The 25,747-nt window shown below is 40.1% G+C and overlaps 1 protein-coding gene across 1 annotated transcript in view; it reads left to right on the top strand.

Moving 5' to 3' along the window:
- Positions 1–25,747, top strand: part of LOC124711583 (putative lysozyme-like protein) — a 192,210-nt gene that overhangs the window by 108,265 nt on the left and 58,198 nt on the right. Inside the window, exons 11-14 of the mRNA XM_047241730.1 lie at positions 2,730–2,772; positions 5,156–5,169; positions 13,417–13,552; positions 21,079–21,092. Of these exons, the coding sequence (XP_047097686.1) occupies positions 2,730–2,772; positions 5,156–5,169; positions 13,417–13,552; positions 21,079–21,092 (207 nt within the window). The remainder of the gene's footprint in view (positions 1–2,729; positions 2,773–5,155; positions 5,170–13,416; positions 13,553–21,078; positions 21,093–25,747) is intronic.

Genomic DNA, 25,747 nt, shown 5'->3' with positions numbered 1-25,747 from the left:
AGTACCATAACTTCGTTACCGCAAAGTTTGACGCTATGTTTCTTTTCTACTTCTCATTACTTTTCTCTTTTTCCTGTTAACTTTCAAGGCATACTCTGTCTTCATTAGACCGCTCCATTGAACTCTTTCTTCACCTTCACTGATGACAGAAAAATCATTAGCGAATCTCTTCACCGAAATCATTTCAATCTGAATCTTAATTCGCTACTGAACCTTTCTTTTACCTTTATCATTGCTTCTTCGCTGAACAGATTGAACAATAGAGGTATTAAACAATTAAAATGGACGTTCGTGTTCGTAAACTTCTCCGAAATCCAAACTGATCTTCCTCAAGGTCGGCTTCTATCAGTTTTTACATGCTTCTGTAAGGAATTAGTGTCAGTATTTTCCAGCCATGACTTATTAAACTCACATTTTTCAGACCTATCAGCAACTGCTTTCTTTGGAATTACAATCACTAGATTTTTCTCTAAGCTGAGGGCCGGCCGCGGTGGTCTCGCGGTTCTAGGCGCGCAGTCCGGAACCGTGCGACTGCTACGGTCGCAGGTTCGAATCCTGCCTCGGGCATGGATGTGTGTGATGTCTTTAGGTTAGTTAGGTGTAAGTAGTTCTAAGTTCTAGGGAACTGATGACCACAGCAGTTGAGTCCCATAGTGCTCAGAGCCATTTGAACCATTTCTAAGCTGAGGATACTTCGCCCGTCTCACACATCTTGCTCAACTGATGGAAGAGTTTTATCATAGCTCTTCTAGTCTATCAGTAGTTGTGACGGAATGTCGTCTACCTCAGGGGCCTTGTTTCGACATGGGTCTTTCAGTCCTCTGTTAAGTTCTTCTCGCAGTGTCACATCTCCAATCTCATTGTCACGTCCTCTACCATTTCTGTCATATTTGCTTCGAAAATTCATCTACTTTGTGTATCCCCTCTATATACTCCTTCCACCCGCCAGCTTTCCCTTCTTTGCTGAGTACTGGCTTTTCATCTGAGCTTTTGATATTCATACAACTGCTTCTTATTTTTCCAAAAGTCTCTAATATTCCTGTAGGTGGTATCCATTTTTTCCCTTGAGAAATATGCTTGTAAATCCTCAAATTTTTCCTCTAGCCATTCCTGCTTAGTCATATTGCACTTCCTGTCAATCACATTTCTTAGAGATTTGCATTCCCTTTCGCCTCCTTCATTTGCTGCTTTCTTATATTTTCTCCTTTCGTCAGTTAAATTCTGTGTTCTCTGTGTTATCGAAGGATTTCTGTTACCTATTCTGTTACCTATTTGGTCCTCTACTGCCTTTACTATTCCATCTCTTGAAGCTACCCATTTGTCTTCTACTGTATTCCTTTCCCCTGTTCTAGTCAACCGTTGCCTAATGCTCTGTCTGAAACTCTTAACAACCTGTGATTCTTTCAACTTATCGAAGTTCCATCTCCTTAATTTCCTACCTTTTTCCAAATTCTTCAGTTTAATCTACAGTTTATAAAAAATAAACTGGTCAGAGTTTACATCTGCCTCTCGAAACGTCTTAAAAATTAAGATCTTGTTTCGAAGTCTCTGTTTTACCATTATGTAAACCTTCCGGAGTTTAAAGGTTTCTTCCATACATTAAACATTCTTTCATGATTCTTAAACTAGTGTTAGCGATGACTGAATTATGCTTTGTACAAAATTCTACTAGGCAGCTTCCTCTTTCATTCCTTACCCAAAATCCACTTTCACCGACTATGTATCGCTCTTTCAGTTCGTCATCAGAAATTTTCGTCTTCCATAACTATCACAATAATTTCTTTTATCTCATCATACGTTTCTTCCATCTCTTCGTCATCTGAGAAGCTACTTGGTATATACACTTCTACTACCGTGAAAGGTGTGGATTCTTGTATGTTTTGGTTGGAGTAATGGATGGATCGATGGATGTGCTGTTTATATTAGCTTACCCGAATTCCTATTTTCTTATTCGCTATTAAAACCACTCCTGTATTATCTCTGTGTGGCTGTGTTTAAAACCCCGCGTTCACCTGATCAGATATCCTGTTTCTCCTGCCGCCGAATCTCACTAATACCTACTACAGCTAAATTCAACCTATCCATTTTCCGTTTTAAATTATATAGTCTTCCTGCCAGATTAATGGATCCACCATTCCACGCTCCGATCCGTGGAATGTCTGTTTAGTTTCTCCTGATGGCGACATCCTACGAATGAATGCAAAATGTACTACAGACCTGTCACATTGCTTACTTTCTCACACCACACCACGTTTCCTGTGTGAAATCCCTCCTCAGAAAACCGGAAGCTTATATTTGTGTAGAGCTAATGAACTCAACCCACTTGATCATTTTCAAAATAAAACAGCTATGTTCTAGGAGATCACATGGCGAAGTGGACGCCGAGTTGTCGCTTCTGACTGTCAAAACTTTGCTGACGGTTTACTGATGTGCCACTCTGAAGTATGCGAGATTCTATTCAGCTACGTTGGACACAAATTGCAAGCGACGAATCAAAAACTCGTGACGCCGACGAGTTCCATTTGGGCTGTTCTGTGTGCACCAGGCGTTATTCATTCCACATACGTTGTCTCCTCATGAAATTACTTATCTTTATAATGATATAAAGGCCAATATTCTTGCTAGAATAAAACCGGACGTTGTTTCATACACCAGTAACAATTTATTAGTACCCACAAACAAGTTTTTGAAGTTATGATCTAATGAAAAATTTCTCTTCACGCTTGCAGATGATGAACAGCATCACCGGAGGATCCGGGTCATCGTCACTTCGTAAGTTCGTTTGCTGTTTAGATTAACAAAATAGTAGTTGTGTAGTTGCGTAGCAGAGCTTGAATGAATGTAATTTACATTATTTGAACTACAGAATGTACGTAGAAATTCGGATGGTAATATAGCAACTGATTAGAAAGAAATGTACCGTCCTGTAGCCAAACAAATTCTTGGAGATGGAGCACGAAATCGTTAATAAAACATAGAGTTAGTACTTTGGTCGTGACTATTGAAGACTTTCCTCGGCATCATAGTTTCGCTACATCACATATACACTGAATAGCCAAAGAAACTGGTACACCTGCCTACTATCGTGTAGGGTCCCCGCGGACACACAGAAGCATCGCTACACGACGTGGCATCGACTCGCCTAGTGTCTGAAGTCCCGCCCGGTTAGTCGAGAAGTGTGATTCACTGCTTTCCGGGCGGAAAGGCGTGCCGGCTCCCGTCACGAATCTGCCGGTCGGATTAGCGTCGAGGTCCGGTATGCCATCCAGTCTGTAGATGGTTTTTAAGGCGGTTTTCCATCTGCCTCGGCGAATGTGGGCTGGTTTCTCTCTTTCAGCGTCAGTTACAATACGTCGGCGATTGCTGCGCAAACACTTTCTCCACGTACGCGTACACCGCAATTACACTACCACGCAACCATTGGGGCTACACTGGTCTGGTGTGAGACGTTCCCAGGGAGGTCCACTAGGGACCGAACCGCACAATAACCCTGGGTTCGGTGTGGGGCGGCGGTAGGGGGAGTTAACTGCTGTAGATTGTCGTGGGGTTGCTGACCACTGCGGCTGCGGCGGGGACGGATCCTCTCCGTCGTTTCTAGGTCCCCGGTCAACATACAATACAAGTGACCAGGCACTCTTCATTCAAAATAACTCAAGTGCAATTGCTTGGAAACAGTCAAAACATTCGTCCAATTTCGCAAGTTTTCGGAAGATGGGCAGGTATTTGGTGTTTTAACGTCTTGTAGATATAGTGGTTATTACATGCTCGAAACGGACAACGATGAGAAAGGATATTGAACTTCTCTGTACCACAGGAACCGAACTGATATTTGATTTCAGTTATATGTGGAAGCTAAAGGGCACAGAAAGCATAAACGAGAATAGCTGGAAGAGGAACTGAGCTCCGAAAACCAGAAAAGAAAGGACGACTAGGGTTTAGCGTCTCGTCAACGACAACGTCGTTAGAGAATTAGCACAAACTCAGGTTAGGGAAGGTTAAAGAATCAGTCGTCGGTGTTCTTTTCAAAGGGACCACTCGAGCATTTACCTTAAACGAGTTAGGGAAACCACAGAAAACCTACGTGTCGACGAACGGGCGGTATTTGAAACGCTGTCCTCCCCCATGGGAGTCCAATGCGCTAACCACTGAACACCCTTTTTCGTTGGCGGCTGTCCCAAAGAGCAGTCCAGTGTGTGAACCATAAATCCGTATTACACGATTTCAAGGCTGTACAGGAAACGTTATTGACCTCCCTAATATAAAACGAACCACATACTGTGTAGTTGTCTGAAGATTTCGCTATAAAATTGATCTTTGTCGACGGATATAGCATGCAGTGGGAATACGTTAGAGGGTTCATGTTTTCCGTTCCATTATCTGTATAAATTAGGTAGACGACAATCGTTTCAAACCTTATACTGCATAATGCAGTAATGTTTTTGCAAATTGTTTCACTGGGATGAAAGAAAGCGGATTAAAACCGATGTGATGTATCACCCCTGATGCATTCTTTGGAATTAAATGATTAGGTGAGAATTTTTTGCGGCGTTTGGTTATCTGTTTGTAGAACAGTTTCATGACAGAACAACTCCTCTCTTTGATGTGAAAGTGTATGGTATCGCGAGATTATGTAGTCTGATAGGAGCAACAAGAATGTGTAATGCTACAAGGATTCTTCATATTGTGAAAGCATGTTTACAGCACTACTCATTGAGACCTATGCAGATGACGAGGAACTAAGGAAAGTTTTAAAACCTGTGGTTCAACGTGTATTGCAATTGTATGACAAAGGCATTTCCAAACCATCTAGTATGTTAGAAATGCAAACAATACTTGCACAGCCTAACCATTTCCTCTCCTCACCTAGTTAAGCAGATGTATTGAATTCTGCACTACACTGTGATTACAAAGAAAAAGAGACTTGCGTCACAGTTCCAAAATCTTTTTGGGTTTTGATAACATCCAGAAACTTTCACAGCAACTAGTGTGTTTCATTTTCTAAACTTTTGAGTGACATTAGAGGAAGGGAAATGTTCAGTAGAAGATTGTGAGAACATTAGCAACAGTTCATTAAATCTGACGCCAATTCTTGAGATTATATAGAATGTACTGCCAAATGTGTTGTCAATTAACCCAGTTTCTCTCTCTTTTTCAGCTTTCGGCGTCCCGGTAAGAATTCCTGCCACTTCTAACGACATAATGTGATACTGATCTTCCTAACTACCATCGCAAATGGAAGTATTATCTGACCGTCATCTGACCCATGTGTCTATGTAATTCATGCGCCAGGGAAGTATGTAATTGTGTAGCAAGTAACTCATAAGTACATCACCAGGGTTATTTTAACTATACATTTATTAAAATTTTCATTGAATTGGATTAAAAATCATTGAAATGGGAATAAATTTTAGGTACATATAATATTTCAACAAACGTCTTAGACAATATTTTTTTCCATTTTCTAATTTAATTTTTATAATTAAAGAAAGAGGAGTCGAATGTGCTGAAGCAAAACTCACATCAACAAAACGCACAAGTTTATATCTAGCCGCTGTTAATGAACAAAAACTTGTCACAGTCCAAAAAATTCGTAAGTTAAATGACAGATACCATAGGGCATATCAGTATTTTTTTAAATGTTTGTATATGTGTCTAGCATAGCCACGCTATTGAGATGCGTGATACATGAGCCAGCCGTTTTTACTGATAATGACTATTGGCTCATTAAATCAACTGAACTAAGCTCTTTAACTCAGTATAAAATTAATTTTTCAACTGAGTGAGAATGCTAATGATGTAAATTAAAAAGCGACATCGTCAGTTCCTAACATGTAACAGCCTATTCTCACGTAAAAATAGCGATCCGCACCAGCTGCATGGTTAGCTCTACACATCTACGGCCGTACGACGTGCTTAGTTTAGCGCAAATATTGTTTCTGTCACCTTGAACAGAAAAATGATAAAATAACTCCTAGAACAACGTTCTGTAACTGAATATCATCACTCTAATATATGTATATATCTACCAGATGAAAAATGCTCCTGTCAGAGCACGAAAGTGGCGAATATGCACCTCTTTAAAAGACACAGAGGTCAGGTGCCTCAATACTTCTTACGCCTCTCTGGAATAAAAATTGGCCTGTGAAAATAATCACGCTCTTCGAACACAGTGTTCTAAATCCTTTTACTCAGTCTCTCTCTGCAGTGAAGCCTTAATACTCAGCATCTCCCGCTCAATGATGCTATCTATATATCTCTCTTTCCCACTGTCTCCATTTCCTCCCATTGGCACTTTCTCCTGTTTGCCTCTCCCTTGGTCACTGCCTTCATCCCCGTCTTTCGATCTTCCTTACCAGTGCCTCCTTCTTTGCTATTTTCACTGCCTCTCTGGTCTATTGCCATGATCTTTGCCCGATTCTTTTTCCCACCCATTGCCACTATTTCTTTCTTTCTCGCTTCAACCACCACGTCGGCTGCTCTCCACACAGACCGAGCGAGATGGTGCAGCGCTTAGCACAGTGGGATCGCATTCGGGAGGACGACGGTTCAAACCCGCGTCCGGACATCCTGATTTAGTTTTTCCGCGATTTCCCCGAATCGCTTCTGGCAAATACCGGGGGTAGTTCCTTTGAAAGGACACGGCCGTTTTCCTTCCTCATCCTTCTCAAATCCGAGCTTCTGCTCCGCTTCTAATCATCCCGTTGTCGACGGGACATTAAACAATACTCATTTCCTCCTTCTGTCCTCTACGTAAATGTCCTTTTGGGGTGGTTTACTCGGAGTCTTTAACCCTATCCTGGATTATAGAGGATGGTAGGCTCGCCATTCGTGGGGGGAGGGGTGTTCATATCCTCTCCCTTTTGCTCCCATTGCTACACTCTCGATCCACTATCTTGCTCTTTCACTGCCACTTTCTCTCTCCCACCACCACAGTCTCCACTCTCTTTTTCCACTACTAGCAATGTCTGCTCTCTCCCTATTCCACTGCCACTGTATCTCTGCTACTCTCTTTCAGAAAGAAGACTGTATGGGAATGAAGAGCCCATTATACAGAAAAAAGCGTCATGAAGTTTTATTGGCAAAAAATAGCGACCAAAAACATAGACTGGTGATCTCAAAACCCTTATGATGACAACAGATACCCTGCCGTATGTTCACTAAGTCAGTCAGAGCTACGTTTACGACTCATATGGGATATTATTCACATAATTTGCGTGCATAAGTACGGTAACCTAGAACCTCCGGATCTCTGTAACGGATGATGTTATCGCTTAAAGTTTCGAGGTTTCCCGAAAGAATTATTTTAAGAACTTATGGCAAAAATTTCTACAATATACCATGAACTGAAATTATAAAAGTGTCAATCTCCAGCCCGCATCTCGTGGTCGTGCGGTAGCGTTCTCGCTTCCCACGCCCGGGTTCCCGGGTTCGATTCCCGGCGGGGTCAGAGATTTTCTCTGCCTCGTGATGGCTGGGTGTTGTGTGCTGTCCTTAGGTTAGTTAGGTTTAAGTAGTTCTAAGTTCTAGGGGACTTATGACCACAGCAGTTGAGTCCCATAGTGCTCAGAGCCATTTTTTGTCAATCTCCAGAGTTGGTCCTTCTGGTACCCAAACATGTACCTTGATATCGGACCAAGATTTTCTAAATCGGGAAAACTGCGTTTCTAGATCAATGTCTAAAAGGTGTACAATTAAATTTTGAGTCATTTATGTGAATAGTTATCTAGATATTTGCGGTCAACAGTGAAAAAACGGCTAAAACCAGTTTTTGTGGTTTTCTTCATAATTTCGATAACTTTGAACCTCTGAATCTCGGTAACAGATAATAAAATCGAAAAAATTTTAGGATTTCCCCGAGAAAATCATCATAAAAACATATTCTAAAAATTTAGAAATTATAGAAGCAGTCCTCCACACCATCGATATTTTTGGTAGGTAGAAGTCACGGGATTTCCAGGTGCACGCAACGTTAGATTCCGGTATTAAAAATGTCGGGTGACTGAATGTCCTGAAGCAAGTCTTTGAACTTGCGTCTCCCTTGACAGTTATCCAACTCGTAAAAGGCAACCTACAGTTCAACGCGGAATATGACAAACATTTCTTTTTGACAAAACTCCACATTATTGACAGGTGATTGCTAGGTTTGAAATGACGTTGGTTTTTGTTGCCGTTGTTGTGGCCTTCTGTCAGATGAGTGGTTTGAAGCAACTCTCCAAGCTACCCTGGTTTGGCAAGCCTCTTAATCTCTGTATAAGTACTACAACCAACATCCATCTCTACGCACTCTCTGTATTCATCTCTAATCCTCTCTGTGCAGTTTTTTTCCTCCCACACTTCTCTAGAATACTAAAATGACGATATCTGATGTCTCAGAATGTGTACCGTCATCCGATCCCTTGTTTCAGTGAAGCAATACAACAAATTTTTATCTCCTCAGCTTTCTTCAGTACCTCCGTATTCTTCTTTAGACACATATTTCAGAAGCTTCCGTTCTCTTCTTATCTGAACTGTTATCCTCGTCCACTTTTCACTTCCACACAAGGCTACCCGTCAAGCAAATATCTCTAGAGAAGACTTGCTAACACTTGACCCTGTATTCTACGTTACGAATTTCTCTTCATTAGAAACGTTTTTCATGCCATTGCCAGTCCATATCCTCAGTACTTTGGCCATCATAGCTACTTTACTGCCCGTAGAGCCTCATTTCATAAATCAACTCCCGCAGCATAGCATGATTTAATTTGAGAACATTCCATTCCCCTTTTTCATATTCATCGTATATCCTCCTTTCGAGACACAGCTCAACTGCTCTTTCAAGTCCTATGCTATCTCTGACTGAATCACAATTCTTTATGCCATTTTCCATATCTACAATCTGTAAGTTACAATTCCACATGTACGCTACAGCTTTAGTTTAATTATTCTCTACGTTACAGTTTTAGTACATTAGATTCACAACCAGTAGCTTACAATTTTACTTACATCCACAACCACTATGTTACTAAGTTTGATTTCATCGGAAGAGTTCTACGGAACAATTGCGATATATTTCAAAAAAAGGAAAAAGAATACAGCAATTAGTGTTTTACTGATAAATCAATTGTAAATCACCTCTTGTTGCGCAAACACCTATTGACAAGCCATGTCTTCTCGAAAATTAATTCATGTTACAGTGCTCACGTCATCATAGAATACGGAGTGACTATCATCTTTTGGGATAATTACAATTTACAATGCTTTGTACTAGAAACTGTGTGTATGTTGTATTGAATTAAATTCCTAAGAGTTGATTTATCAACATCATTTAATACATATTCTCTCTAATCATCAATGTTTAGGTGATTGGTGAATGTTTCACTCGTTATGTTTTTCTTTTTTTTGTGACTGTATGTTTCTGCTTCCAGTCCTAGCAGTTCTGTAATGATCCTCCCCGACCCCATAATTCATTTTTAATTAAAATCATTTTCTTCCTATTGATGCATGGGTTGCCACATATGTCATTAACGGACTAATACAAAGTGTAAAACCACCTGTACACATCACACTTAATAACACTGTACATATTTGACGTACTCATATGATACTGTAAGCTATCCATGTCTGTGTTACATATTTTAAATTTTTTTGCGGCAAATTTCTTCAATTTATGCCCATAACGGATAGCAATAGGAAAAGTCTTAGCAACATCTATAATAGCCGCCAAATTTTCCTTACATACGATATTGCCCTTGAATTTTGATTTCGCTAATAGAGCAGCGGTTTAGTAGCTACCTTCCTAATGCATTTATGGCTCATTTTTCGGACTCTGAACATAATTTTGTCTAAAACAATGTTTGACAAAATTTGCATAACTTTTTTATAATATTGGAGCCTACAGGATATCTTATATAATTTGTTGTAATTGTAACTTATATGTTGTGGACACAGAAAAGATGTAAAAGTAATATTTATTAATCTGAATTGAGTGTAATAGACACATTATCAAAATGAAGATGTAACTTACTAGCTACAGATGTTCTGAAAATATAATTGCAACATAATGGTTATATGTGTAGAAGAGATGAACTCAATGTGTTACGAAAATGTAACGGAAAGCTCCCATGACATGTTGACCTACATATCTCAGCGTTTTCCTCGTGATGGATCACTTCATTGATGGAACGATAATGACAGACGGCACTGAAATCGACGTAGGGTGGTCATGCTAATGTAGCTTATGCGCATTGGCCCCAGTTTCTGGTTTAGGCATCAGCCATTTGCAGATTAAAACTGCCTAGTTGGCAGCCGAAACATTATGGCTGGATGGCTACAGCTTTCAGGTGCAGTAGATAGCTTAGGGGTTGCGAAGCAACTCAAATCGCTTGATACGGGCAAGTCTTCAGGTCCAGATTGTATACCGATTAGGTTCCTTCCGGATTACGCAGATACAATAGCTCCCTACTTAGCAATCATATACAACCGCTCACTCACCGATATAACTGTACCTACAGATTGGAAAATTGCGCAGGGCGCACCAGTGTTTAAGAAGGGTAGTAGGAGTAATCCATCGAACTGCAGATCTAAATCATTGACGTCGGTTTGCAGTGGAGTTTTGGAGCATATACTGTATTTAAACATTATGAATCACCTCGAAGGGAACGATCTATTGATACGTAATCAGCATGGTTTCAGAAAACATCGTTCTTGTGCAACGCAGCTAGCTCTTTATTCGCACGAAGTAATGGCCGCTATCGACAGGGAATCTCAAGTTGATTCCGTATTTCTAGATTTCCTGAAAGCTTTTGACACCGTTCCTCACAAGCGACTTCTAATCAAGCTGCGGGCCTATGGGGTATCGTCTCAGTTGTGCGACTGGATTCGTGATTTCCTTTCAGGAAGGTCGCAATTCGTAGTAACAGACGGCAAATCGTCGAGTAAAACTGAAGTGATATCAGGTGTTCCCCCGGGGAAGCGTCCTGGGACCTCTGCTGTTCCTGCTCTCTACAAATGACCTGGGTGACAATCTGAGCAGTTCTCTTAGGTTGCTCGCAGATAATGCTGTAATTTACCGTCTAGTTAGGTCATCCGGAGGCCGGTATCAACTGTAAAGCGATTTAGAAAAGACTGCTGTATGGTGTGGCAGGTGGCAGTTGACACTAAATAACGAGAAGTGTGAGGTGATCCACACGAGTTCCAAAAGAAATCCGTTGGAATTCGATTACTCGATAAACAGTACAATTCTCAAGGCTGTCAATTCAACTAAGTACCTGGGTGTTAAAATTACGAACAACTTCAGTTGGAAAGACCACATAGATATTATTGTGGGGAAGGCGAGCCAAAGGTTGCGTTTCATTGGCAGGACACTTAGAAGATGCAACAAGTCCACTAAAGAGCCAGCTTACACTACACTCGTTCGACCTCTGTTAGAATATTGCTGCGCGGTGTGGGATCCTTACCAGGTGGGATTGACGGAGGACATCGAAAGGGTGCAAAAAAAGGGCAGCTCGTTTTGTATTATCACGTAATAGGGGAGAGAGTGTGGCAGATATGATACGCGATTTGGGATGGAAGTCATTAAAGTAAAGACGTTTTTCGTCGCGGCGAGATCTATTTACGAAATTTCAGTCACCAATTTTCTCTTCCGAATGCGAAAATATTTTGTTGCTCCTAACCTACATAGGTAGGAATGATCATCAAAATAAAATAAGAGAAATCAGAGCTCCAATAGAAAGGTTTAGGTGTTCGTTTTATCCGCGCGCTGTTCGGGAGTGGAATGGTATGGAGATAGTATGATTGTGGTTCGATGAACCCTCAAGCACTTAGATGTGAATTGCAGAGTAATCATGTAGATGTAGAAATCCGAAAAACACATGGAATTACAGTTACGGTTGGAAAAAAATTAAGAATCTGATAAGTTGGTTTCCTTTACTTCCGCTGGTAGTCAGATTGCTCAGCACCGTCTCCATTGTGACCATACGTTATCTTGAGCTGTGCAGCGTTTTGAGTTTAATTGATATTACTGAGCTCAGTTGGTCATTTTGGGTACCACTACATGGCTGTGGAACATTTTTTCTCATTAAGTAATAATTAGAATCACTGTATATGAGTTCACAGGCAATGATAGCAACATTCATCATATGACATGAAACTTCATTCCTTAAGACTGATAAAGTATATGCATAGCTATTTGAACTTCGTATTTGGGAGTAATGAGAAGTTAGAGTTTACATGCAGAAAATGTATAACAAAACTGTTTGTATGATTTATCTGTACCTGTAAAGTGAATGATTTTATACTCTTATGCATTATGTGCCAGTTGCCAGTGAATCGAGTTCTTTGAAGATCTTGCCAACGTATTGTTTCATCACATTTTACTAACGCATCACTAAGTAGTGCAACTGCCAATATCAGATCTTTGTTGCAAATATATCGTTCCAATTAATTTGCGTTTCGCATGAATGTCCTTACGCTGTTTATATTGCCTTTGTAAAGCTCCTGGTGAGTGCGCTGGAACATTGCGCTACTGACATAGCTAATGCTAATGGACAAACTGAACTAAACGCCGAAGTGGGAAACGAAATGTGTTAATTCTCTTATCAATGTGTTGATTACACATTTCTTTTTTGTCGAATAGCCTTGTGGCAGACCAAATTATTTTCTAACACTATTATAAATTATGTAACAGGATGCATTCACTCAGTTTATGAGTAACAAAATGGATTAACGTATTGATGTATAAATCTCTTAAGGTCACACTCTGTAGGCTAGGACTGTCATTTTCAGGCTGTCTCGTTACACATAAAAAACTCTGTTATGGGTGTACGTAGTGTGGCAGGCGTCAAAATCAGCCCCTCCATCTGGATTACTTACTGGACTGGCAACGTTTTTCACCTACTGATAACCACAGATGTTGGACTATGCATCGATCTGAATAATAAATGCAGAGAAACTTTGTCAAATCAAATGACACTCTTCACAAAATATATCGTAGCCCTTATTGTCTGTTGGAGCTCGAGAACCGACGTTTTGTACCGCATTTTCCTTCCTGGAGTGAAATCGTCGAATAGCGTCTTATCCGTAGCAAAAAGTCATCGTAAAATACTCTCACGGAAAAAAACCTTTCAGCACTGTCAAACATCGTCGATAAATTCGTTTCTGCATATGATTTACCGGGATTTAACAAATTGGGCATCACTATTCAATACAAATTTCTTCCAATTCATTGTTAATGCAGCCGTACAGCAATCCTTTTATTAATATTTCTGTGATAACAGCTGTTTGACGCACTATTATGGACGAATATAATAAAAGAATAATTTCATTTACATCTACGAAATATCAGTGACAGGTCTTGGTGTTTTCGCATTATTTTCCTTCATTGACCGTGGTATACGTATTCTTCAAAGCTCATGGTACTATTGTCTGGGCATTTTCCAGAATCCACTCAGCATCTTCTCTCAAGGACAATCATCATCCGGTGGACGCGGATCTTCTGACAGTGGATCGGGATCATCTGGTGGTGGATCTGGATCATCTGGTGGTGGATCTGGATCATCTGGTGGTGGAATCTTCGGTAAGTTTGCTAGCTATCAGGTGTTAAAATAGCTTGAAGTACGCCTATTAGCCAGGACAGACAAAGAAAGGATTTGATAGTTTTAACCACTAACCGTAGCAATACCAATAATTTTCAATAACGTGTATTACCACGCGGATTGGGACGGTACTTTTTTAATGCAGTAAAAAATTAAAGGAAAATAATTAGTTAAACTAGCAGATTTACATTAGCAACATATTTTCTAGATAGGTTCTGATGTGTAAGTAGGGCGCAGAAATAGAAAATATCTTTGAGCATGCATAGCAACACCAGTGTACTTTCATAAACGTGTACTACCGAGAGGAGGTGGGTGTATTTTAAACCACCACAAAAAACTGTAAAAATATATATTTCGTTAATAGTTGTTGGCTGTTATTCACATCATTTTTAAACGGGTGTTGGTGTGTAAGCAGAGTCCTGTACGTGGAAATACTGAGTGTGACATTCTATGTGAAAGGACATAGCTATTACAAAATTCTGGTTAAATGTAACTGAAAGATTAACAATATTTGTGGAAACTGATTAATACTTAACCAGAAAAAGATAAATACTATTCGAAATTTTAAAATAAAAAGTGACGATCTAGATTACAATATTTCCCAAAGGTGGGTATTGCGAAAAATAATAATAATGAGGATTAAAATAAAATGAGTCATAGATATGAAATGGTGGTAAAACAGAGATCCTGCTGATGTACATAAGTAACTCCATACCGGGTTTGTGTACAAGGGGAACTACAGTCATAAAGAGAGTCACACTTGAGAAATGCGAAGCACTCACTGTTAATGACATTCAAAATTTTCCAACACCGTTCACGGCACTATCTGTATACCACTAGAGTAACTCCTTCTTCGAGAAGGCACATAATTAAAAACAATGAAATACATTTTATTAAATCCTTAATCTTGTATTCCCTTTTTGTTTGTGACTGCAAGTCCAGCGACTTCCACGTTAAAAATTCCAGTTCACGAAGATAGTATTTGGCTTCTCTTTTTGAACGGTACATTCTTCTAACGGCTTGTAAAAGGCAGGTATATAATTTAGCCTTATCAGTACAACATTACATAACATAGCATTAAATAAGACATTATCGAATGTCCCTGATTTACAGGATATGCCTCCCACCAACAGTAAACAATGCACAATTTGTCTCACCTACTTAATTCATCGGTGTCTGTTATACTGTCGCTCAGAGGGTGCATCAGGAACAGCAGTTCTGTGACGAACTGCATTCTGTAACCTCAGAAAAGTTAGTGATGTGTGCAGAAAAATTGCAACTGGACAATGAACAAAGTGGAACAGTGAGATACTTCCGTTACCAGAATGAGTCTCTTCGGTCGTGTGTCTCGTGGGACAGTGGTAGAATAGGCAATCCCAGGAACGCCATGGAAAGAGACCAGTTTGATGTGGCGAGGCCCTGGAATAACACAGGGATGTGGCTTACATGGGATCTGATAGCGATGTGTTAATGTCTTCATTAACAATGATATAGATGTAGAGACCTTTCAGTATCACGAATACGTGGAGAGGAACACACAACGAACAGAGATGAAATACTGGAACTAGAGATGCCTCATACTTCCTATTTGAACTGAGTATGCAACTGGTATGTCTTCAGTGCTTATGCACTAAAAGTATTCTTTATTGTAGAAAATTTTGACCCATGAATGGGTAAAAATGCGATCTGACGTCTATTGATGGAATATTCGGCAGTAGATAGGATTTTCATGGTGCACTAATAAAATATAAAGAGATTTTGTACATGCAGTTAAGAAATAAAAAGTAGCATCGGGACGGTCGAGTACTCTAACATACACTACAAGAGTGAATGGTTGCTCCCTTATACAGGGATCGTGTACGCCGAAGATGTAGACCGCACTTTCCTTGACGTAATACCTATCCATAAACAGCGTGAATCACAAAAGTTATTCTCAAAGTATTCAGGATGGCAGCACGGGCCTTGAAGTTCTCAGCAGTTCAAACATATCCCATATTTGATGTAATTTGCAAGCCGATGGCAGTTTACTCCACTGAAGACGGAATATCCGCTTTGAATTGTGCTCGGGTAAACTTCTGACACAAAAGATTAGTGACTACATAGGAAATGTACGTGCGGCAACATAATAACTTGCAAGTAATTTTTAAAAGAAAAACTATTAAAGAGAATTTGAAATAACATTTTGTTACTATTCAAAAAGCAAACGCGAAACTCAGTAACCCGGTTACTTATGTCCTCGAAGGGATCTTGTACCAGTACGATGTCTCATAGTATCAAAAACAGAAATGCCACTTACTATCCAAAGAAGAACAAAAAAAAAAGACACGTTATCTCGCCTCGCCGTGATGAACGTAACATAAACTACCCAGGATGACGCAAAGACAGACCGATGTTAATCCTTGTACATGGAAAAAAGCCGCGATCGGCCCAACAGCCTTCATCTTGATCACAAAGAAAACAAGTCTCTAGAGCTGAAAATCATGTATAAAGTGCTACGCCAAAGCACATCTGCGAGCAACGGTCTTAGGGGGAATTAATGAACCTTGCAGATTAGAAATGAAGACGTTGGCAGCACACATGATCAGGGCCACTCAACATAATAAAATGACCCTTGTTGGCTGAACTTGGTGTACACAGGAAGAGGTCTACATGGCTAGAAGCTTTGTCTGATCGAAATTTTAAGCGCAAAGCTACCTGATTGCTCAGTAGCGCTCCTTGTTGAAGCGCGATGTATAGATATGCTCTTACAATATGCAGAAGATGTAACTTCCCTAGCAGACGAGAACATTTTTTTTTCTTTATTGTATTTCCAATTCCCCATCTGGGGCGAGCTGCCAGCAGCATAGGCGCTGCTCTTCAGCCGAAAGACATTACAGGTACACAGGAAGACATTTAAAACAATATAATGAAGAAAACATGTCGGAACATACAAACAAAAAAGGCGGAACATAAGAGGCATACAAAAAGCAGCGACTGTAAAACGGAGGTAAAAATCTAAAAAGACGAGAATAGGGCCTGAAGAGACTTTATACCTCGCTGAGTATACTTAATGTGAGAAACGTTTCCTCACAGAAGTTCACAGTCAATATAAATATTTTTCCAGGATTCCGATAAGCTGTTAGTTTTGACCGTTTTCGACTTTCGATAGGTCTCTTAAAACATAGAAAACACCGCCCCGGTGTCAATTATACTATGTGATCGTAAGTACATGAACAGCCATATTTTAATACGGAATCGTCCGCTAGATGTCACGAGAGGAGACACGCCCGTATAAAAGAAGGCTCCGTGCATAGTAAAGTCAGTAGAGAAACAGTACCATCTGAGTAAGTCAGTCAGGAGAGCTCAGTTTCATCAAATGGGGACTAGACGTTGGATGTCACATGAGTAACAAACTCGCCAAGGGTATTTCAAACCTACTAAGGCTACCCGAGTGAGCTATACTAACTACGAAGTAGAACGAACGTAAGAAACACCTACAGCTAAACCAAGACGAGTACAAGAACGCGAAACTTACGTACTGACCTACAGGGACTATCGGGTATCGCAGAGAACTGTTCTAAACAATCGCATTACACGAATCACTCCTGAATACCAAGGTGCCACCAGGAGTCCAGTTAGCACAATGAATGTCCATAAGAAGTTAAGAATGATTTGGTGGTCGAGCAGCTCCTTATCTGTAATCGAGCAGCTACTTACCTGGAATCATGTTTGAGATATGTAAAGAAAGGCGCTACTGGGGAATGAATGACTCGAAACAAGTGACTTGTGGTGATAAATCACGCAATACACTGTCACAGTGTGATGGAAGGGTTTGAGTTAACTGAATCCCTGGAAAACGTTTCTTGCCATCATTTGTAGTGTTAACAGTGAAGTATGGAGGTGTTCTCCGTGATTAGGATGTAGTCCACTTACTGCGCTGAGAAACACTAAATGTGGGACGATATAATCAATTTTACAGCATTGTGTACTGCGTAGCGTAGACGAATAGTTCTATAACGTTGATTGTATGAGCTTGACAATATATGTCATAAGGCACCATCTGTGAGGTAGTGGTTTGTAGACAGTAACATGTCTGAAAATAGATTAGCTTGGCCAGGTTCGGAATCTGAACACAATCAATTATCTTTGGGATGAGTCATAACACTAGTTCTCACCTGAAACCAGCGTCCCACGTCACTAGTTTAGCTCTGTGAACGAAGACAAAAAAAGTCGAATACAGAAAAAATCGTGTGGTTGCAATTTTTTTGTACTGTGGTAAGAGGAGTGTCGTACACAACATACTAAAAATCCCCAACTTTCGGGTATTAGCATGGGTGGCTGCGGGAGGTGGGGGGGTGGGGGGGTTAGGGAGCGTTTTTTTATGTTTCTCTTCAAAAACTTGAAAACCGCAGCTTCTAGCAAAAATGTTAATTCAAACAACAATGGATTTCGTACAAAAAAGACAGTGTTCTTTTTTCCTACAATCAATAGTTTCCGTGTTGCAGGGGATGTAAAACTCACATATTATTAGATTGCTTGCTGTTAAATGAAGTGAGCTGAGAACAAGTATTAAATGTCTGTACATTGGTAAGTCATCGGATTGTGATCATGAACTTCACTTCCTTATAGATTTTCGGACTGAAAAGCGATCAGATAATTCCGCATTCTTTCTACCCCATCACGTCAGAGGAAGGAACTACAGCGTGTTTCACAGAGTTATACAAACCCTATGTATCGTTAGCAACGGAGTGCACAAACATGCCCGGGGAGTGTTCATTGTCCGTAGAGTGTGTGTACTCTGTATGGGGTACAGATGTAAGCTACTAGTCATATTAACGCAAGAAACTCATATGAACAGAATCCACGTGAACCTCTGCAAAATGTTCTTTACTGCTAGATGGGAAATTGATTCTTAGTCATACTGTGCTGTAACTCTAGCATTCTTTGTGAAACACCTTGTAGCTGCTTCTTACGACGTAGTAGGGTAGAAAGAGTGGGGGAATCATCTGCTCTATCTTCGGTTTGCAGACTTGTAAAAAACCGAAGTGCACCTTCTAAATCCTACGAACTACCTTCCCTGACGCTTCTACTTCCAATCCCATACTTCCACCTGCAATCCGTCCCTTAAGGTGGGTCCACTGCATTTAGAGGTGGCACACACATTTAATAATAGTTCTAAACCCACTCCATTTAAAAGTAAACGTTAATTTCATAGCATTTCAGTACTATTTTTAATAATATGCTTTGCCGAAACTATTAGTTCTAGAGGAAAAAAAGAATGGGACTTTTGTAGTATGAAATGTCCTGTAGCTTAATTTCGCACAGGGAAACATTTTCGTTAGGAGTCACGGTTTTCTAGGTGTTCGAGAAAAAATTTAGGAAGTGACATTTAAACTATCCCTCATACCAACGCTTTCACTCCGCTGGTTGGGAATTACAGTATGTTGTTCATGACACTCCTTGCTACCGCCGTACAAGGATTTGTGACTACACGAAATTTTCCCCTAATTTTCCTTCGTTGATCGGACTACTTCGGCTTCTGCTCTTGAGGTACAACTGACTGTCATTTCTCCACAGACATTCATATACCTCATTGAAAGTGTCACCAAGCAAAGTTCTAGACATCACAACGGCGAAGGTGGACACACCCAAATTTATGTTTATGTTTGATAATAGCTCTGTGTATACATTTTATCATATAGTGTGGGAAAGATGTAAAACCCAATATCCCATCAACTCTTTTCATTCACAAAAGAGACTTTTAGCATTAATATTGTATCGCAAGAAAACATTCTTTTCTTTCTTACAAAACACGTATAAATGTACGTTTCGAACATTACTGAAAGCCGAAAGCCTTTTGATTAAGCAGCGCCTTTCAGTGCGAGTTTTCCTTCAACTTGCCTATGAAAATTGTTGATACTGTTAAACTATTGGCTGACAATACTGTATTACTGGATGACTATATGTCAGTTATATATCTGGTGTTTTTTATTGTTGTTAACACTGGTGACTAAATACATCGTTCATGTTAATGGATGTCTTCGGATGTCTAACGAACAATGAAGATTTTAATGACACAAAAATGGTTCAAATGGCTCTGAGCACTATGCGACTTAACTTCTGAGGTCATCAGTCGCCTAGAACTTAGAACTAATTAAACGTAACTAATCTAAGGACATCACACACATCCATGCCCTAGGCAGGATTCGAACCTGCAACCGTAGCGGTCGCTTGGCTCCAGACTGTAGCGCCTAGAACCGCACGGCCACTCCGGCCGGCTTAATGACCCAGAAGAAGAACAATATCGTAAAAGATAAAAAGTACTGGAACATTTATTTATCGAACGCTTTGATATGATCACTGAAACATGATATGAATTAGTATTAGCTTGCCGGCCGTTGTGGCAGAGCGGTTCGAATCCTGCCTCGGGCATGGATGTGTGTGACGTCCTTAGGTTAGTTAGGTTTAAGTAGTTCTAAGTTCTAGGAGACTGATGACCTCAAATGTTAAGTCCCATCGTGCTCAGAGCCATTTTGAGGTATTAGCTTCGCTCTAACTCTGCTCGGTTGGTGTACGAATATATCGACAATTATTTCAGATAATAATTCGAAGATAATGTGCTACTGTACCTTGTGCTACTGAACTCAGGCTTCTCTTCGCCCTGTAATGCATCAACGCAGATTCACATTAAACCTACTGACAGATAACCTATTTATCTAGGCAACACGTTGTCTAACAATAAAAAAGAGAGAAATATACATGCAGACTGAAGCGACCAATTAGACTTTGTACCAAGGCTGAGATTTGAACATCGGTCGTCTGCTCACTAAGCAAATACCCTAACCACTACACTACCCTGGGACAGAGGCCTTGCCTAAATTCACGGACTACCCTAGCACCCCTCCCTCCTCAACCCAATTTCCCATTCACACCTCAGTGCACTGGGCATTAGCCCTAAATGCGAGTAGCAGTGCTGAGGCTCTTCAACTTCGAACGAAATGAGGGATCCTGCCTGGAACCCACGCATAGGTGCTTCAACCAAATGAAACTATATTGTTCTACAGACCTTTGCAAGTCTCAAATATCTCTACCTACTGAGCAGAATATCCGGGTTCAAATCCTGATCTTGCCGTAATTTTTCATTCGTTATTTCAATCAGCACTTGTATGTCATAGATGTTTGAGACCTAAAAGGGGCTGTGGAAACAAACAATTTCATTAACAAAAAATTCTGTTACTGAAATGAACAATAAGTTAGTACCGAATCTGTACCTCATTATCTTTACCACAATGCATAACCACATGTGTCACATTATGATCCTATGCCATTTACAGTAATTATAGAAAATAAATATTTTTCTACCTTCTCTGTTCGTGCAGTGTGGCAGGGTGGTGGCCCATTGGACCCACATTCGGGAGTAATTTTGTATGTAATCGATGTGGTGCAAAGCAGTATTACATAATATATTTGTTAGGTTTAGAAAGTGTGAGCAGCTGCTAATCGACCGTTTTAAAATTCTCTGTTTCAGGAGTACCAGCACAGGTAAGCCTGACTGACCACACATTTTCCAGAATGTTGCCAGTATGGGTACGGCTTATCATACACGTTTATGTTGAACTGTAAGTCTCACTTAATGAGTGAGATTCTAATAGCGGTAGGTGATTCATTGTCTTACAATTTCTGCTCTTATGCTGCTAATCATGTCTACATTTGACTTTTAGCAACTTTTTTTATTGAAGACAACTGCATGCATAAACTAATACTCTTGTATAGTTTCAAAATACTTGTTCCCCACTTTCCTTATTTTCTTTCTTAACGGAATTCATCGCACACTCGTGCCACAGTTTGCTGACCAGAGGTAAGTCCAAAGGGAATTTCGAAGTGAAAAGATAAGTAACTCACAACTTTTTCAAGAGTTTACCTTATAGCCTAAAAAAATTTGTAACATGATTAAACTGCCTGAGGAGGCTTATTTTCTCGTTTTGTAAAAATATTGGTGGCGTAGTTACCTAATTGTTCTGAAAACTCTTTTCCTCTTTAATTCATAGCACCTTAATATTATTTATGTATCAATATGTCTGGTTTAAGTTTACAGCATAAATTTCAGTTTAAATGCGATGTAAAAGTATGAGATACATCTTGAAAAAATTACTTAATATTGCAATAGGATTACCAATACTCATTAATTCGCCAGACTGCAACTCACAGTTATTAGTTTCTTCTCTACAAGGCAACATATATTTCTATAACGAGTAGTGTGAATTTCAGAACGTACCATTCGGTCCGTCGATTGAGTAACATAGAAAACTAAAGACTGAAGTTTTATCGTAACCTGTGTTCAGAATATTGAAAGTATCACTGAAATTGTCACAAGAAAAACAACTATTCGGTATTAAAAAGCTCCGGATAACTTAATTAGTAAAACAAACAACGTTTATTTCAGTGGCCAATAAGATAACGTTCTCGTTTACCATTATCTCTTTTGTGAATACTGCAAAAATTTAGCAATACATTTAACGCAATAAACCACAGAGTTGGAAGATTTGCGTAAATTATGCCACGACACACTAAATCGATACGAAATGCTGAAGTATAAAACAAATTGGACATTTATTGGAGGACCTGTCACAGCCATGTCTAGAACTGGTTGAAGAAATCTGCCTAAATATAGGTGCGAGATAGAGATTTGAACCCAGTCCCCCGCAGAATCACCACTGGTTTCTTGTTTGTGGGCCACCTCCTTCGCTGCTACTGACTGGTGCATACAGCTAATTTGTTGCTGATGATCTGTGCTAAGATACGAAACATGTGCTTCTGTGTAGAAAAGCTACTGTTTCACGTCATCGGTATGAGTTGTTCATGAGTAGTCCCGTGTAGACGATTCACTAGCTGTTTCACATTCGCAGTATGAGTTACGCATCACATTATGACTCTACGTAAGAGAATCATTTGTCGGCAGTCAAGTATCAAATGTCTACATGATTTGATATTGATTGAGGTAACGCTGTGTTTGGGAAACGTTTCATACGATTGCTCTGATACTTTACCTAGCATGATATTGTCAAATATTGATACAGTTCATAGACACGTGCACAATAATTTAGTATACAACAGGAAGATAACGATCTGTACTTCAGTACACAATCACGTTCACAGGTTAGAGTGCTTTTTGAAATCCACGATGAAATACCACGTGTTTACGAGGTGCTTGGACCGAACTGTGCCGGGGCAAAAACTGCACACACAGTGTGTCACTCCAGTATGGGACCACTTTACGTTCTTGCAATAAGCTGTGTGGGCAGAGATATGGAATTCAGTGGCACCTGTTGTCTCCTGTGTTTACATTTTGCTAAGGGTAAACGAGTCGTATAGAAGCAGAGTGGCACGTTGAACACATTTGTGTCATCTGCGTGGCTGCATCGAATACCAGAGGAATCTGAGCCCAGTCGTTGCCGGTACGAAACTGGTGTCCACTAGTCATTCACAGCACTGAAGTGGACTCCTGGATGAATGGAATACCTCTATGTCATTACGAGGAAGGTTAACTATATGCTTCGGCACAGTACCAGTACCGTTACAGTGCCTGTTGTACCCAAAGATATCTAACTGGCACAACAAAAAGTTTGTGTATATAAGTTGTACGAGATATTTCTCTGCATGCCTGGGCTAGATCAATTTCATCCCACAAATTTTGCATATGAAATCATGTGCTGTGTTTTGTCAACCATTGGCGATTACAAATGCAATGGGATGACTTTAGAGAGTGGTTATCCTATATTTTCATTTGATCCATACGGAGGATCTTACAGTCCTTACGATAGGATCGACACGGTAGCGCTGAAATTGCATTCTTGTGTGAAACAACGTTAATAATACCTACGTCACTGCAGATATTTCTAGGTTCCTTGACTATGGTGATTCAAACCTCTAGTGGCAGTTGATATTTTGCACGGTACATAGGAACTTTGTTTCCATACGGTTGATGATAGTTTTTCGCTATGGCTGTTCAGTCAGGTAAATGACTATAGCACATGGCTATAGTGTGTAGCCCACATTATGTCCTTTAACACGTTCAACAGACATAAGACTAAAGCCTCAACAAGACCACAATGCGCAATGACTCTCCCATAGACGCTGTTGATTCAGAAGTAGGATGTTTTATCGGGAACCACGTCCACAGTTCCAAACCAAAGTAAAAGTTTTAGTTTTGCATCAGATATTGCCACTAAGCGAGTATCTCACACGCCATATTGAAATTCTGCATATACTATCTAACATCCTACCCCAATCATATGAAGTGTAGACCCAGTAATTTTGTTTCGATTAGCAGGAGATACCACGAGTGATCCAGGCAGTCCGCTTCACCATAGTAATGCATAAGGTGCGTCAACTGTTTCCTACTAATGCATATTTCGCCACAAGGATGAAGATATTGTGATCACTGGTACTTTTATATTTTACCACTTCAGTGCGTTAGCTCTTCTTTGAACAGTCTTCTAGCAAGCACGTCAGATAATTTGCTGCCTATGTTTTCCGCTCGGTCGTAAGTGCACCACTAAGTGGGCTACCGCTTTACGTCCACGCGTCTACCCGTTGCCCATGACAAAATAAGCATCAATGGCTTTCTCTTGCCATATGTGCTTGGAAGAAATAGCCAACCTAAAAACATATTACTCCTAATCGCTATAATTATTAATCCGCAAATAAAGTGCATATTAATGTAATGCTGTTCAGTACACTGTTCTCTGGCAATAAAAAGAATATGTTTTCTTATACCCATAACAACCTGTATACATATGAAAACTTGTAGAGTTTAGAGTAGATAAAAGGAAATAATTTTTAAGTTACAGAAAATGGCACTAGTGCACCGTTTCCCGACTAGGAGTCCACGAAGAGACCAAGTTGAAACTGCCATGTGATGAATATTGTTTTAGAGATGTTGCTGAAAACGTCATTTCTATAGATTAATGCACACTGCCATTTGCATTCTAATGATTGTCTAATACTCTCAAAACTACCAGTTGCTTCATGAATAAACGTGAATCCAGTCCTTCTGGAGTGTCTATCGGTGCCTCGTAAACCAAACGTTTCATCACCCCCACAAAAACAAACCGATTTGAGTGAGTTAGGGAGAACGGGTGGCCACAATATTGGCCCACCCCTCCCATTCCAACAACTGGAGAAAACGTTTGCTGAAATATCCTCTGACACAAACGACAAAGTATGTTGAGGCCCCGTCGTGCTTAATTGTTACCTGCCCGACGGCGCCACATTCTCCAACATATCCGGTAGTATTCGTGGAGAATCATACGGTGATTTGCTTCACCGATCGCGTTACGCCAAAGATACGTCTCTATCATGTGGTCATGAACAACACTAGGCCAGGCATTTCGCACGGAGATGCCAATTGTGCGCTAATGTAAGATGACTACGTTTTCAGCAACATTTCTAAAACAGTATTCATCACACGGCAGTTTCAATGCCGTCTCTGAACAACAATAGCATCAAATCTTTAATACACTTCAAGTGTGAAAATGGCATACGAGTTACCTTTTCGTCAAACTAAATAATTCATTGTTTTGTCTTCTCTATGGACTCTAAATTTTTGTATATGTAGTTTTGTATTACCCTGTATATATACTTGCTCTGCTCTCTGCTAGCTGTAACACATAACGTGCCACAGCCACGTCTCATGGTGGTTAATAAAGCGTGCCATGTGCTTACTGTTACAGAGAGTTGGCGGTGCTCATTAGCCCTTGTAACAGGAAAGTCGATTTCACCATACCCTCATTGAACTTGCGATTCCCGGAATTTGGCACATTTTTTAATTTACTAATTGCTGTTTTTATATATAATTTATGCCCTGGAAACAACTACAGGTCCTATTTCACTGTTATTGAGTTAATCGCCATAGTTCACAGCACATCAATAAAACTGGTTCCATCATTTATAAATATTTGGCTTAAACGTTGGCACCGGCTAAGCTTACAAAATACCATGGACGTACCGATCTTTACTATATTCATAAAGAGTTGTATTTCCTTAAACGTGCTGGGAAAATCTATCAACGTTTGGATTGTTACCGATTACGAACGTATTCGGTACCAATTGCCTTGTTATAAGTACTACGGCTCTCTAATACTCTAACAAGCCCGGTATGAAGTTTTTGCATCCATGATGTTCGATAAGGTAGCAGA

The sequence above is a fragment of the Schistocerca piceifrons genome, chromosome 8 (assembly GCF_021461385.2).
Source record: "Schistocerca piceifrons isolate TAMUIC-IGC-003096 chromosome 8, iqSchPice1.1, whole genome shotgun sequence".
Classification (NCBI taxonomy): domain Eukaryota; kingdom Metazoa; phylum Arthropoda; class Insecta; order Orthoptera; family Acrididae; genus Schistocerca; species Schistocerca piceifrons.
Note: the sequence above shows the minus strand (reverse complement) of the source record. Positions and strands in the feature narration are given on the sequence as shown.